This window comes from Pteropus alecto, unplaced genomic scaffold, assembly GCF_000325575.1.
Source record: "Pteropus alecto unplaced genomic scaffold, ASM32557v1 scaffold108, whole genome shotgun sequence".
Classification (NCBI taxonomy): Eukaryota; Metazoa; Chordata; class Mammalia; order Chiroptera; family Pteropodidae; genus Pteropus; species Pteropus alecto.
In genome coordinates this window covers 527,986-541,359 of record NW_006441946.1, presented here as the reverse complement: position 1 = coordinate 541,359, position 13,374 = coordinate 527,986, and the positions used below count along the sequence as shown (strand labels likewise).

General features: G+C 46.8%; 1 protein-coding gene and 1 pseudogene across 5 annotated transcripts in view; one reads left to right on the top strand and one right to left on the bottom strand.

Moving 5' to 3' along the window:
* WDR37 (WD repeat domain 37) overlaps nt 1–13,374 on the bottom strand; it is a 46,031-nt gene that overhangs the window by 26,083 nt on the left and 6,574 nt on the right. For 2 of the 5 annotated variants that reach the window (XM_015594804.2, XM_006918842.3), the window contains exons 2-5: nt 7,361–7,538; nt 3,826–3,922; nt 1,396–1,491; nt 1,047–1,111 (exon numbers count right to left, since the gene is read on the bottom strand). In XM_015594804.2, coding sequence (XP_015450290.1) covers nt 1,047–1,111; nt 1,396–1,491; nt 3,826–3,922; nt 7,361–7,498 — 396 coding nt within the window. In that variant the 5' untranslated portion in view covers nt 7,499–7,538. Of the gene's footprint in view, nt 1–1,046; nt 1,112–1,395; nt 1,492–3,825; nt 3,923–7,360; nt 7,539–11,000; nt 12,332–12,487; nt 12,904–13,374 lie in introns of those variants that run through there. The other 3 variants (XM_025051680.1, XM_006918841.3, XM_015594802.2) reach the window with 3 other exon arrangements.
* LOC112485449 lies at nt 8,806–8,924 on the top strand (annotated as a pseudogene).

The following is a 13,374-nucleotide window of genomic DNA, read 5'->3' as shown; positions in this document are numbered from 1 at the left end:
AGAAAAGTAGAAAGCGTGTGAGAAGACACTAATTAACCACGAAGAACTCTTCTGAGTTTCGCTTTTAAAGTGTCCTTGGATGTAAGAATGGCTTTCGGTTTTTAAGTAAATCAAGATAATATAGATTAATCAGGTCAGGCTAAAGCCGTAAAAACAAGTGAAAAAGAAAACCTGGTGGCACTCTACAGAGCTTTTAAACTCTGATTTGGCAGAGCCCTGAAAATATACGTCAGTCCCCTCTGGGCAGACACACGGCCATCACGGCGGCGACGCAGCATGACCCTGGCACTCCCCACCCGCCAGACGCCGACAGAGCACGCGGGGAGGAGGCCCGCTCTCAGCAGCACTGGGAGGGCCGCGACTCGGCCGGCACACGTGTGGGACTCAGCATGCCCTAAAACCCAGCGCCTCTTCCCGCTGCAAGCCCGTACGTATCACAGTAAGGCCAGGAGGGAAGTGAAGGTCTTCGGCTGCAGCACCTGCCCATGGGTGGCGTCCTGTCAGCTCTCCCTCCCAGAACACACGGCAGCACTGGCCACGAGACGTCTGGCATCGGGCCATTTCTCCCAGTCTCAGAGCTCGCCTATTTTTGTTATTTTTCTTTAAAATGGGTACACACAGCGTGCACAACGCTATAAGGACCATTAGTCATATGCTTCCCGTAAATTCAAATGAACTTCTAGTATACAAAATAACTGGGCTTTAAATACTTCTAACACATTTTTTAAAGCAAGTATTATCGTGCACGTCCTTACCTCTGCCCCAATCTTATTTTTTACTACTCGTGGTAAGGGATAACTCTACAGAATCCTTTCCTCCTCTACTTCAGAAATGATCAGAAAGGTTTGGCATTCTAAGACCTCATGCTATACACTGAGGCCTCTTAAGAAATCTATGATATTCCTTTTAAAAAGTATATCTTCCTAAATGCCAGAAGTTTATCTTTTTCCATCACACATTTCTAATTAAAGAATGTGCAGCTTCAAGGGCATCTGTGCACACCTGCGGCACCATGTGACCGGCCAGCAGCCGGGTGCCCTGCATACCTTGCTGGTGGAGGCCTTGTAGGTGGTCTTCAGTTTCTGAGAAAGCTGGCTGGTGCTGTGACTGGCTGCCGAGACAGAGAACACGGTCAGCATGGTCAGATGACTGAGGAGCCGGGACTTTGACAGCGGGAGGGACGCCAGATGCAAATGCAAGCATCTCACACAGGGAGACAGTGCCACTGGCGGGGGGCACCAGGCCGTGCGGCCCCTGGCTCTCCCGTGTACACCCGCGCCTGAGCCATGGATTCGGTCGCGTCATGAAAACCCGTGCATCGAGTCCGGCGCCGCACCCCCAGCTCCTCCTCCCATCCCGGCTCCTCCCCGTGTAACCCGCCGGCAAGCCCCTCACCTTTGGTTTTGAGCTGGCCCTTGCTCAGCTCTGCCCCATCGACCGCTTGTCCTTCAGCAGCTAAACGCTCATTTAGAGTCTCGATTTCTCTACGCACTGGGGAGAGAAACGTTTTTTTCAAAAAGGTAAAATGTGTACTTTTTATGTTTAAACATATTCACCGCTTCCCAAACTTGCTGTTATATGTTGGCGTTGTCTAAACAAAGACATGAACAACATTCTAATAAATGAGATCGCAGTTTACAGGGTTCTCAAAAAACTTAAGCCATCTCCAGAACCAGAAACCACGACACTCCCCCTGCACGAGAAGATGTGACACCACTGGGCTCTCCATGAGCACGCAGGGGCTTCGGCACACCTCGTCTCCTTTGTGCTTCAGTCTGCAGATGCAAACACATGACCCTGACCCTGTCCAAAACCCAATGTGAAAGTTACAGTCTGGCTGAGAACACTGAAATAAAGCAAAAAAACATAAAACAGAAAATAAGAAAACCTAACTATTGCTGCATGGCACCACAGAGGCCAGGTGAGGATTAGGTATTAGAGAAATTTAAAATGCAAGGAGAGTTATGGAGAAGGAACAGTCGTAGAGATGCATGGGGACAGGAGAGAAGAATGAAGAGAAAGGCCACCAGCTAGAGAAGAGAACGAGCAGACACAGGGGAAGCGGACACGGCTGTGCTTTGGACGGGTGCTGTCATCCCACTGTGGCCCTACCCCGCAGGGACGAGGCAAGAGTCTGGCTGGGGGAAAGGTCTTGCCCAAGGACGCGAGCTACCGCAGTCACGCAGCTGGACCCCGCCTGGCCACAAACACAGCCAGCATTAGTGCCACATAGACACGGGCAGGGGCTCTGCTCAGGCTGCAGTGAGGCCAGGGTCTGGGTAAAAGCACAGCTGAGGTCAGTTAGGGAAGTCCGGGGGCGAAGGCTGTGAGCACATCCGTTCTGAGCAACTCCGACGCTATCTCATAGGCAGCAGGAAGCCGCTGAACCTCCAACATCCGGTCATCTGCAATCTGACAGTTTTTCTTAAACAAATTGCATGAGTTCATAAAACCCAAAGCCTTGTGTCACAGTGGGAACTCAACAATATTTCAGTCCTTCAGAGAACCCTTAAAATCAGACAAAGTACCTTTTTATTCTATAAAAGTGAGAATAATTTCTTCTTCTGTTAATTTTCAAGGTAAACTCATAAGGAAAATCCAATATCGAAACATTAAATTTTCTAATAATGAAGTTTAAATGATAGAGGATTATATTCTCTTCGCTACTGATTCAACCACACCGCTTAGTTCTACAGTGAAAATACTTTAATCGTGCAAATGCTGTTTATTAGTACTCAATTTTTGGAATCAACTCATAAGGCATGAAGGACCTGATTACAGTTAAAATTTTATAAACATAAACCCCGTAAAATAGCAAAGCTTTACAGTAACAGAGTGGCGGGGGTTCAGGACACGCCCACCTCCCGACACACCACAGCACCGCACGGAAGCGTGTGGCCTGAAGCCGACAGAGCGACAACCAGGAGTAGATTCAGTTTATAAAAATAATCACCAGAAGAACTAATGACAAAAAACACAGAAAACATGAGTAGGATGGGTCGACAGGCACAAGTAAGAGTAGATATCTTTTCTGTTTATACAACTTGAGTCTTTAACCAAATGAACACATTGCTTCAAAAAGGAAATTAAAAAAAATAGCAATCTGCCAGCTAATTAAACCTTTTCACCTTTAATAAGTCAAACAAGTAATACATACAGTTGTAATACAGTTGAAAAAATTCTCAAAATATGGTATATTTTAAAGAGAAATGTGAATTAATGTTTATCAATTTACGGTAGAGTTTGCCTAGGAAAAGTTACAGGATACATTTATTTTTTATAAAATCATAATTCAGATCAGCAGGTGTGGTCAGAAGAATACTACTGCTCCAAAGATAACCCATGTACGTGACCTCGTGGCAAAGGGAGCCTGCAGGTGTGACTACAGTGAAGAACAGTGCACAGGGAGACCCTTGCATGACCCAGGTGGCCCACCCCTCCCCCACATCCTTAAGAGGCGGTCGGAGATCCAGCAGGAGGACCCCATCGCACGGACACTTTGCAGGACAAAGGAGAAGGGCTTCGAGCCAAGGCTCTGGCCTGGGAAGGCCCGCAGGGAGATGGAGACCCCTATCCTCGCTGCGGGGCAGTGGGGTCTGCCGCGACCCAGACAAGCTGGGGAAGAGCCCCTCAGCCTCCAGGAGGAGTGCAGCTCCGCCCACACCCAGTTTTGGTCTACAGAGCTGCCAGGTAACCGGGTTTTTCTTAGCCACTAAGCTGATTGTAGCTGAAAAGAAACTGGATGCAGTGGTGAATGTCTACCTACAAATTTGACTCTCAAAGATTTCTAAGTTCTAAAAGTGTATTAAGACAGGAGATACTTACATTCTAAGTTTTCGATATAAAGGTTTTCAAATTCTCTTTCTATTTGACCAAACAGTTCCAGAAGTGTACTGCGAACTGAGGAAGGCAGTTTAGAATCCTGTAAGAAAAGGAAGGTTTTGTTTAAGAAGAATGAATGAGAAAGTCTACTACCAAGCACCAACACTGTTTCCAAACTGAGTTATCCTTAACATGAAGCTCATTTTATATCTTTACGTTTTATTTCTTATACATAAAATGCTGAAAGAACTTAAACTTACAAATGTCTGTAGATGAAACTAAAATCAAACTATACAAATGGTTACCCAGGGTAGCACGGGATTCAAGAACAAGCATTTCTTAAAAATAACTAAATTTTTCTTCTTACAAGGGAGAAAATAAGCCTACCTTTTCAAAAAGTTCCAAATTTGTAGTTCTCATAAACAAAATTATATTAAGTAACCTTTAAGTTCTATCATACGGTATCAAATCAATTTTACTAAGTTACGTACTAATAGGTTTGCCTTACAGAGTCCTCATGTCCATTGCGCTTTGAGCAAAATAAACTAAATAGTGGTAATTCCACTTAACACCTAAAAGATGGTCGTGAAGCAGAATGAAAACCCGGCCTGTGAGAGCAAACGTGTGTCGGGTAAATGAGAACAGCAGGCAAATGCAGGCCCCAGGGCCGCCCGCGCAGCTCCAGGCCCTGCTTGAGCCTCACGGGGAGTCAGTGGGAAGACGCAGCGCCTCAGCTGGACTTTAGGCTCACACGAGTGGGCAGCGTCCTACGCACCAACTGTGATCGCAAGCATTTGCTTTCCAGATGCTGCTGATAACGGAGACTGATATAGTCTACACTCCAACGTCCTGAAGACATGGCCTAGACAGTATTTTCTGTGTGACCGCTCCCAGCACTTGAGTATTTTCAAACAAAACTGTTATCAAAGGCTTCTAAAACAATGTTTCAATACCTAACTGCTGTCAGGGTAATTTTCTAAGTGACTTTTCAAATTTATATGCAGCACACACTTCTTGATGTTTAATGAGTCTCAAATAAAAAGAGATACAATGTTTAGTAAATCCTTCTCTGTAACATCTTAGATTGTAGACAAAACGATCTCTAGTGATATAAGCATTTTAGCTGTGTGGTCTGAAGTAACCACCTAAGTAAATTTTACGAGCTACTTAAAAATGTACGTGAAGCCGCTGGTTTACACGCTGAAACTGGCAGAAAGGGTTAGTGCAGCCTCTCTCAACATCCCTCTCAAATGCCAATAAAAAACAGGAAAAAAAATAAAAACTTAAAATAACAGAGGGAAGGAAACTAAACCGTCACGCTCCTGCTGATAGCCCTTCCCGACAGCCCTCCCGGGGTCCCTCGCCTTCCCAGACCCTGAACGGAGGCCTAAAATTCTGGTGTCACCTCAGGAAGCTCAGCAGAAAAGCTGCGACCAGCAGAGCTTTCGGGAGGATCTGCACTTGCGCAGGGGGCCAAGCGCCTGGCGGCAGGACAGGGGCTGTGCGCACGCGGCCCCAGCAGCCCCAGGCTTCGCCCTGCCCCAACTCCTTCCACGATGAGCCTAAGGGGCAGCTGTCCTCCCACGGGACCCACCCCCAACAGCTGCAGGGCAGCACTGTCACTTGGTCCAGCACTCAGCTCACACCCACCGGTGACCGCGTCCCTGCCCTCTCACAGCCCTGGACACCCACCATGCCCGCTGCCTGCACCCCACACCATCGCTACGCCCTGCCACTGCGGAAGCACGCGGAGCGCCGTGCAGCAGCCCTGCCGGACACCAGTGTCCAAGGCAGGTGCGTGCCGCCCGGGAGCGCGGGCGACACCGGGCGGGGCTGCACGGCCCCAGGGTTCTGAGCGACCTTCACAAGGGTTGCCCTGATGCAGCGGCCTCTGTGCTACATCACAATGGAGGCTGGGCACCCGGAAGGCCCGGGGAGAACACGCGCACCCACGCGGGGTTCACACTGCAGGACGCCAGCCAAGGCCGGGCAGCTTTCACGGCTGGACTGCATGGAAACCCAAAAACGCCTCTTGGACTGTTCACCCACACTGTCCACCATGCAGCCAGGGGCCACGCGTGCCTATTTAACCGTAACTAACTTTTTAAATCTCAGTCCCACGAGCTCCATGGGGCTTGTGGCTCCCGTATGTGATGGTGCAGATGGAGAACATTCCAGCATCGCGGAGGTTCCACCGCACGCTCCCGGTTCAAACGCTCACTTTGCTAAGTGTGACAGGCTGATCTGTGGGCCTCACACTCATATGTGGACGTCCTGGCACCCAGCACCCTGGAATGGGACAGTGCGGGAGCCTCAGTGACTAAGGCAGACGGGGTCGGCGGGGTGTCCCTATGGGAAGAGATGAAGATACAGACACGCAGCGGGACAACCGTTCCAGGACCCCGGGGCGGAGGTGGCCGTCTGTACCCCAAGGACAGCGGCCTCTGGAGGAGCCAGCCTGCCCACACCTGACCTCCCACTTTCTGCCTTCAGGACGGGGGGAGTGTAAAGATCTGTGGTTGGAGTCCCCCCAGTCTGGGGTGCTCTGTTACGGCCACTGAGCTCACTCACACACTAAGAATGTCAAAGCCATTTTGGGGGCTCCTTAAAGTCTATGCTTTTATTTCCAATACTAAGGTAAAACATCCTTTTTTTTAGACAGCAGAACCAGCTGTTCATTTCCTTATCCATTCAAAACATCCTAACAGGGTTCCAATGAACCTTCACTGTGTGCCAGCAACTGCGCTAGGATCCGCACGCACTGCCCCCAGGAGCTCCGACCCGGAGGGCGGGGCCCCGCACGGCTCTGCCAAGGCCGACACCCTACCCGCCCACTGCTCCGAGTTCGACCCCTCCGAGTTCGGCCATAGTGTCCTGGAGCCTGGGGGCTAATGAATCAGCTCCAGTCATGAAGGAATGGTCATACATCTGGATGCACTTACATTTCTATACATACTGATACAAACGTACATCAGATATGTCTATAATTTATTTTATTATAACATCCTTTTATTTAGGCTTCATACTATTCTTTAAAAATGCTAACGCATTTTCATCACAATGAAGGAAGTAGAAAAACTTATCTTTATCAATAAAATTATCTCGACTACTCAAAGGAAACATCAAATTGCCGGAAAGGCCTACTGTGATACACAGCAGATGACACACTCACTACAGCAGACACTGGGTAAAGTCCAGAAAAGTGACTGAGAGATCTGACTGCAGAAACTCTCCAGGGAACAGGTGACCACTGAAAGGCCACCCCAATTCTCCCTTTCTTAAGACGATGGGGCAACCAAGCTGCATGGCCGCTCTGCCCGCACCAAGTGGGAGAACTGCCCCAGTCCCAGCCACGCGTTTACTAGCCAGTGCTGTAAACACCTCGACCTGGGAACTGAACCCTGCCGCTGTGCAGGCTGCTGCGCTTGACAGCTTCATGGGGGGAGCTCTGTTTTCCTACCCACACTCTCTCTACTCTGGAGACCTGTGCATTCCAGCCACTTCCGGAACGTCACAAACGCACGCAGCGCCAACTTACCTGTCCTTCTAGCATCTCTCGTGGCAGGCCCGGCCTCTCCTGCTCCGAGCTGTTAGTTCTGCGTATGGAAAGGCTGTGAGATTTGCGTTTCTGTTTGGCTTGGCGAGCAGCTGAACAACTCCCGCTTTCTGTGGGCATTACTTCTCCAAGGTGATATCCTGGTCACTCCTGCAATAAGCTAGACAAAAGCAGGGACAACAAGCACTTCATTTCTGATTATAGCAAACTGAAATGAAGGAAAAACAGCAGACAAGACAGTGACTACTTTTCATTCCTAACTTCCTTCCTCTGGTTAGCATTTACTATGTAATTTAGAATGTGACAAGTTTTAAGGCAGAAACCACAGCCTTTGTTAAAGAGGTAATTTTTTATCAAATTTCACTAACATGTTTTAAAAATCAAATCGCAAAGAGCGTGAAATACAAAACAACTCTCCCTTAACCCACTTTTCCCAGGCGAACCACCTAACTGCAGGTCCCAGACCGTGCATTCTAGAGAAATGCGATGCAAGCCACACACATCGATTTTCTAGTAGTCCCATTAAAAAGGTAAAAACAGGTGAAATTACTCTTCATCATTTATTTAACACAATATGTCTAAAATGACACTTCAGTCAATGCAAAACATACTCATGGGACGTCTCGGTGCGGACGCTTCCATCCAGCGTCGGCGTGTGTTTCGTGTTCACAGCGCATCTCAACCGGAAGCGGCCGCACCCAAGGGCCCGCGTGTGGTCAGGGCTGCCACGGGACAGCAGACCCGCACTGACTCGCTCTGGACATTCCCTACGCACTTCCTGCTGTTATCCATTCCTCCCGCCAACATGATCACATCACTGTTAACATCATCTTAAGTAACACACGCGACACTGTCCTTCAACGGCAGTCTCACATTTTAGACAGTTTTTGCTCTGATGCCTCTTCCCAACAAATCTGTTAGTTCATAGCTTAATATATTTAGCTCCCTTCTTTGACCAGACAGTATCTTTTCACCCTCTCCATCCCCCGCCCACTCCATAGGAATGGCCGCAAGTGTCCCACTTGTTCTTGAGCTCTCCCCGACAGCCACCCATCTCCAACTTGTGTTGTCACGAGAATGCTGCGTGAACGCGGGCACAGAGCGAGTGCCCTTCTGAGACTGTGAGCCTGATGCCGAGCCCCACCGACCGCTGCCCGGGCAGCTCCTCCTCCCACGCTACGGACGCACCGACGCGTTTAACCACTCACCTACTGCAAGAGTCTGGTTCTTTCCAGATTTTTACCATTAAAAGCAAAGCTCCTACGAACAATAATACATAGTTTTTGTATAAATATGTTTCTTTCTTTTGGATGAATGCCCAAGGGGGCCTTTGTTGGGGCACAGGGTAAATGCATGTGTAGTTTTAAAAAGCCTTTATTGAGATATAATTCAAATAAATGGATTCATACAACGTATGGCCTGGTCTAATCTATGGCCATGCCGCCCTGAATATGCCGGATCTCGTCTGACCTCAGAAGCTAAGCAGGGTCGGGTCTGGTTAGCACTTGGATGGGAGACCACCTAGGAAGACCAGGTGCTGTAGGTGTTAAAAATTTTTTTAAAAAATAAAAATATATGGCCTGTTCTTCTGTGACCGGCTTTTTCCACTCAGCATGTTTTCAAGGCTCATCCAGGTTGCAGCATGTATCGGCAACATACTCCTTTCCATTGCCACACACACCCTATTTCTCCATTGGTCAGCTGACGGAACTGTCGTTTCCATTTTCAGGTTATCACGCGTGACGCCACTCTGAACATTAGTGTGCGAGCTTTTGTGTGCCTTTGTTTTCGTTTCTTGCGTACATACCTAGGAATGGAATTGCTGGGTCATAAAGTAACTACGTTTAACTGCAGTGAGTTTAAGAAACCGAATTATTTTCCAAAGTGGCTCTCATGTTCCCATCGGCAACACGTGAGATTCTGTCCTTCGCACCCTCACCAGCATTGGGTATCACCACTATTTTTAATTTTGGCTGTCCTGATAGGTGTGCGATAGCCTGTCTTAATGGTCTTAATTTGCACTGCCCAGGTGGCTAGTGAAAGTGAACATCTTTTCATGGGCTCATCTGCCATCCTTATATCTTCTTCACTAAAATGCCTCTTTGTGTCTCCCGACCCCTTTGCTAATAAGATTGAGGTTTTTACTGTTGAGATTTGAGGTTTCTTTCTACGTTCTTCATGAGTTATGTCAGATAGGTGGATTATAAATAGCTGTTCCCAGTCTACCACTTGTCTTTTCACCCTAACATGGTTTTTCACAAAGTAAATCTTTAATTTTGATGAAATCCGATTGATCGCTTTTCTTGTATGAATCATACTTCTAATTAGGCAAGTCTAAGAAATTTTCATCAATCTTAAATCCTAAAAATTTTCTCTTATATTTTCTTAAATTTTTCTTTTAAAAATATTATTATTTTATTGAATCTATTGGGGTGACACTGGTTAACTCTGGGTAGTGAACACACACTACAATACACTTAAAATTTTCCTTTTGTAGGTTACATTTACATTTCAGCTATTTGGGGTCGATATTTACAAGGTGTGAAGTTTAGATCAAGGTTTTGGGTTTTGTTTTTTGCTGATGATATCCAATTACTCCAGCACCCTATGCTGAAGACTATCTATTCTATGCTGAATTGAGAAAGTTTGGCATCTTGGTCAAAAACCGACTGGCTATCCTTACGTGGGATTATTTCTCGGCCCTCTATTCTGCATCCATCCCTCTGCCGATAACACGTGGTCTTGAAATCGGTTAGCGATCCCAGAGCTGCTCAGCTATTCCAGTTCCTTTGCCTTATAAATTTAGAACCACTTCCACAGCTACAAAAACCTCGATGGGATTTGGATGGGGGCTGTGTTCAATCCGTTCATGTTGGAGAGAACTGGGATCTCTATTATGATACACCTACCAGTCCACAAATACCGTAAATCTGTTTATTTACATTGTCTTTGATGACTTTCCTCAGTTTTGTAGTTTTCCCTCTAAAAGTCCTACATGTTTTCTCAAATTTATCCTGGTTTGTATTTTTATTTTTTGAGCCATTTTAAACATATATTTCCACTTCTACATGTTAATTGCTAATAAAAAAATAAAAAGGCTTGTGCATCAAGCTTGTATCCTACAGCCTTGCTGAACTCATTAGTTCTAGATTTTTTGTGGATTCTATGGCATTTTCTATGTAGGCTATCATGTCATCTAAAAACAGGACAGTTTTATTTCCTCCTTTCTGATCCGTATGCCTTTAGTACTTCCTTTTCTTATCTCATTGATCTGGCTAGAAATTCCAGTACTATGTTCAATTAGAATGGTGACAACAAATGTCATTGCTTTGTTCTGACCTCAAGGTAAAAATACTGTCTTTCGCCATTAAGTATGGTGGCAGCTGTAGGTTTCTGCAAACATTGTTTATCAAGTGGAGAAAATTCCCCTCTACTGCTCATTTTCTGAGTGGTTCAGGAATGACTGTTGAACTGTGTCTTATTTTTGTCTGTATCCCTTAATATGATTGTGTGGCTTTTCCTTTTAGCCCGCTAACAGGTCAATTACACTGATATTATGTATTATATAACATATGACTACATATATGTAATCACTTCAGTTGATGTACTGAATAAAACACACCTGATCGCGGTGCATAATTCATTCCGCTTGTTCTCTCATTTTGTTTCCGTTTCTTTTTTTCTACCTTCTTCTGGGTTACCTGAACGTTTTTTAGGATTTCATTTTGATTTATCTATAACATAGTTCAAGTATCTCTCTTATGTACGACTTTTTTAGGAGCTGCTCTAGGTGTTAATTATATTTTCACAACCTATCAGTCTACTGATTATCAGCATTTTACCAGCTCGTGGTGAAGTGCTAAAACCTCACCCTTCTCTATGTCCCTCTGCCCTCCCCCACTTCTCACGAAATCATCTTAAATGCTTCCTCCACGTGCATAGGGAACCTCATATCATGCACAGAAGGGACGTCTACTGAATGTCCAGTGTTTGCTCTTTCCACTGTTAGCTCTTCCTTCCTGGAGCTCCCGCATCCCTTACGTCATTTCCTGTCTCGAGAACTTCCTCTATTGTTTCAGGGTAGGCCTGCTGGAGACATAGCATGTGAAGGATGTTTTCCCTTGACACAGAATTCTGAGTGGACAGTTTTCCTTCAGCATTTAAAAAAATGTGCCACTTCCCTTCACCCTCCGTGGTTTCTAACGAGAAATCCGCTGTCATTCAAATTGCTCTTCTACTGAAGGTAAAGTGACGTTTCCCTCGCATTTTCTGTCTTTAGTCTTCAGAAGTCTGACTGTGATGTGTCTTAGCACAGATTTCTTTCAGGTTACCCTGTGTGGCTTTCACTAAGCTTCTTGAATTTATAGGTTTATACCTTGCCGAACTGAGCAAATTTTCAGCCAGTAGTTCCTCAAACACATTTTCAGGCCTACGTTCATCTCTTTTCTTTCTTCTCTTTTCTGGGATTCCAGTGACAAGAATGACAGGTCTTTTGTGAAAGTCTCCCAGGTCCCTGAGGTTGTTTATTTTTTTCCAGTCTATTTCTGTCGTTCAGACTGGGCAACTTCCGCAGTTCCATCTTCAAGTTCACTGACGCTTTCCTTTGTCCTCTCCACTCTGCTGTCCGCAACCCACTGGGATTTTTATTCCATTTACTGTATTTTTCAGCTCGGAAACTTCCATTTGTGTCTTTATATCCTGTATTTCCACCGAGATTTTCTATTTTTAATTTAAGTATTAGTAATTACTCATATTTTTAAACTGATGGTTGCTTTACAACCTTTGTCAAACATTTATTCAACGTCTGCGTCACCTCTGACTTGCGGTCAGCTGTCTTCTCGTTCGCAGGTTCAGATTTTCCTAGTCCTCCACGTGATGCGATTTTCAGCTGAAGCCTCGATACTGGCGGTATTATGTTATCAGACCTGGAATCTGACTTAAGTGCTCTGTTCAGCTCACCTCTGCTGACGCTGTCCCCGCAGGCAAAGGGTGGTGCTACCTCGTTCCTACCAGGAGGGCGAGGAAGGTGGGGGTGGAGTCAGGGCTCCCCACTCCGCCTCCGCTGACCCAGAAGGCGTAAGAGTGCAGCCTCTCCCTTGTCCTACTCACATCGCCCTGGTTGGACCCGGGGTTCCACGTGACGGCACCGTACGTGGCTCCGTTACCACCAGGTGGTGGTGAAATGCCTGATTCTCTACTCGGTCTCCTCTGAAGCCACCAACGCAAGAAGAGGGATGGGTGGACCCTGCTACCACGCAGCAGAGATGAGACTCCCAGCCCCCGCCCGGCCTTCTCTAACACCACCGGCAGCGAGTCACCTCCATATAGCTTGTCATGGGGAGAAGTCTAGAGTCCCCAACCGGCCTTTGACAACAAAGATGAGGTGGGGTCCTCAGTGTCTTCTGAGAGTGTTCTGTCCAGTGGGCTGTCACTTTCTTCAACTTCCAGCCAGAAAGCAGGTTTTCTTGGGCCTTTTGGTCTGAGCCCTTTGGTGGTGTTGGGTTGCTGGCTTCTCCAGGCCTGGTCTGAAAGGCAAAAAGAAGACCCAGGGAACTCAGCCCTCTGCCATGTCTCGGCTCCCAATATCCCCAGTCAGTCCACTTTCTTCTCAGCACCTTCCAGTTCCACATTTGTTTTGCACACAGTGTCCAGTGTTCCTGGCCGTACTTAGGGGAAGGAAGAGGAAAAGTACACCTGCTCCATCTTTCGATCAGTACAAAGCCAGAGATCACCTTGTGCGCCTCAAACTGGATGTGTGCCTTGTTTGAAAACGGAAATAAGGAAGTCTTGCTTTACAGCACACTGACGAACTTCCGGGTTGGTAAACACGTGAGGATTCAGAAGAGGGTGTGCTCGGAGAGCATGGGTGCTCCACGCCCCAGCCCCATGCCTGGCCGTTCCTCAGTTACATCTTTCTACAATAAACCGGTGACCTTGTAACTACACACACACACACACACACACACACACACACACACACACACACACACGATCAA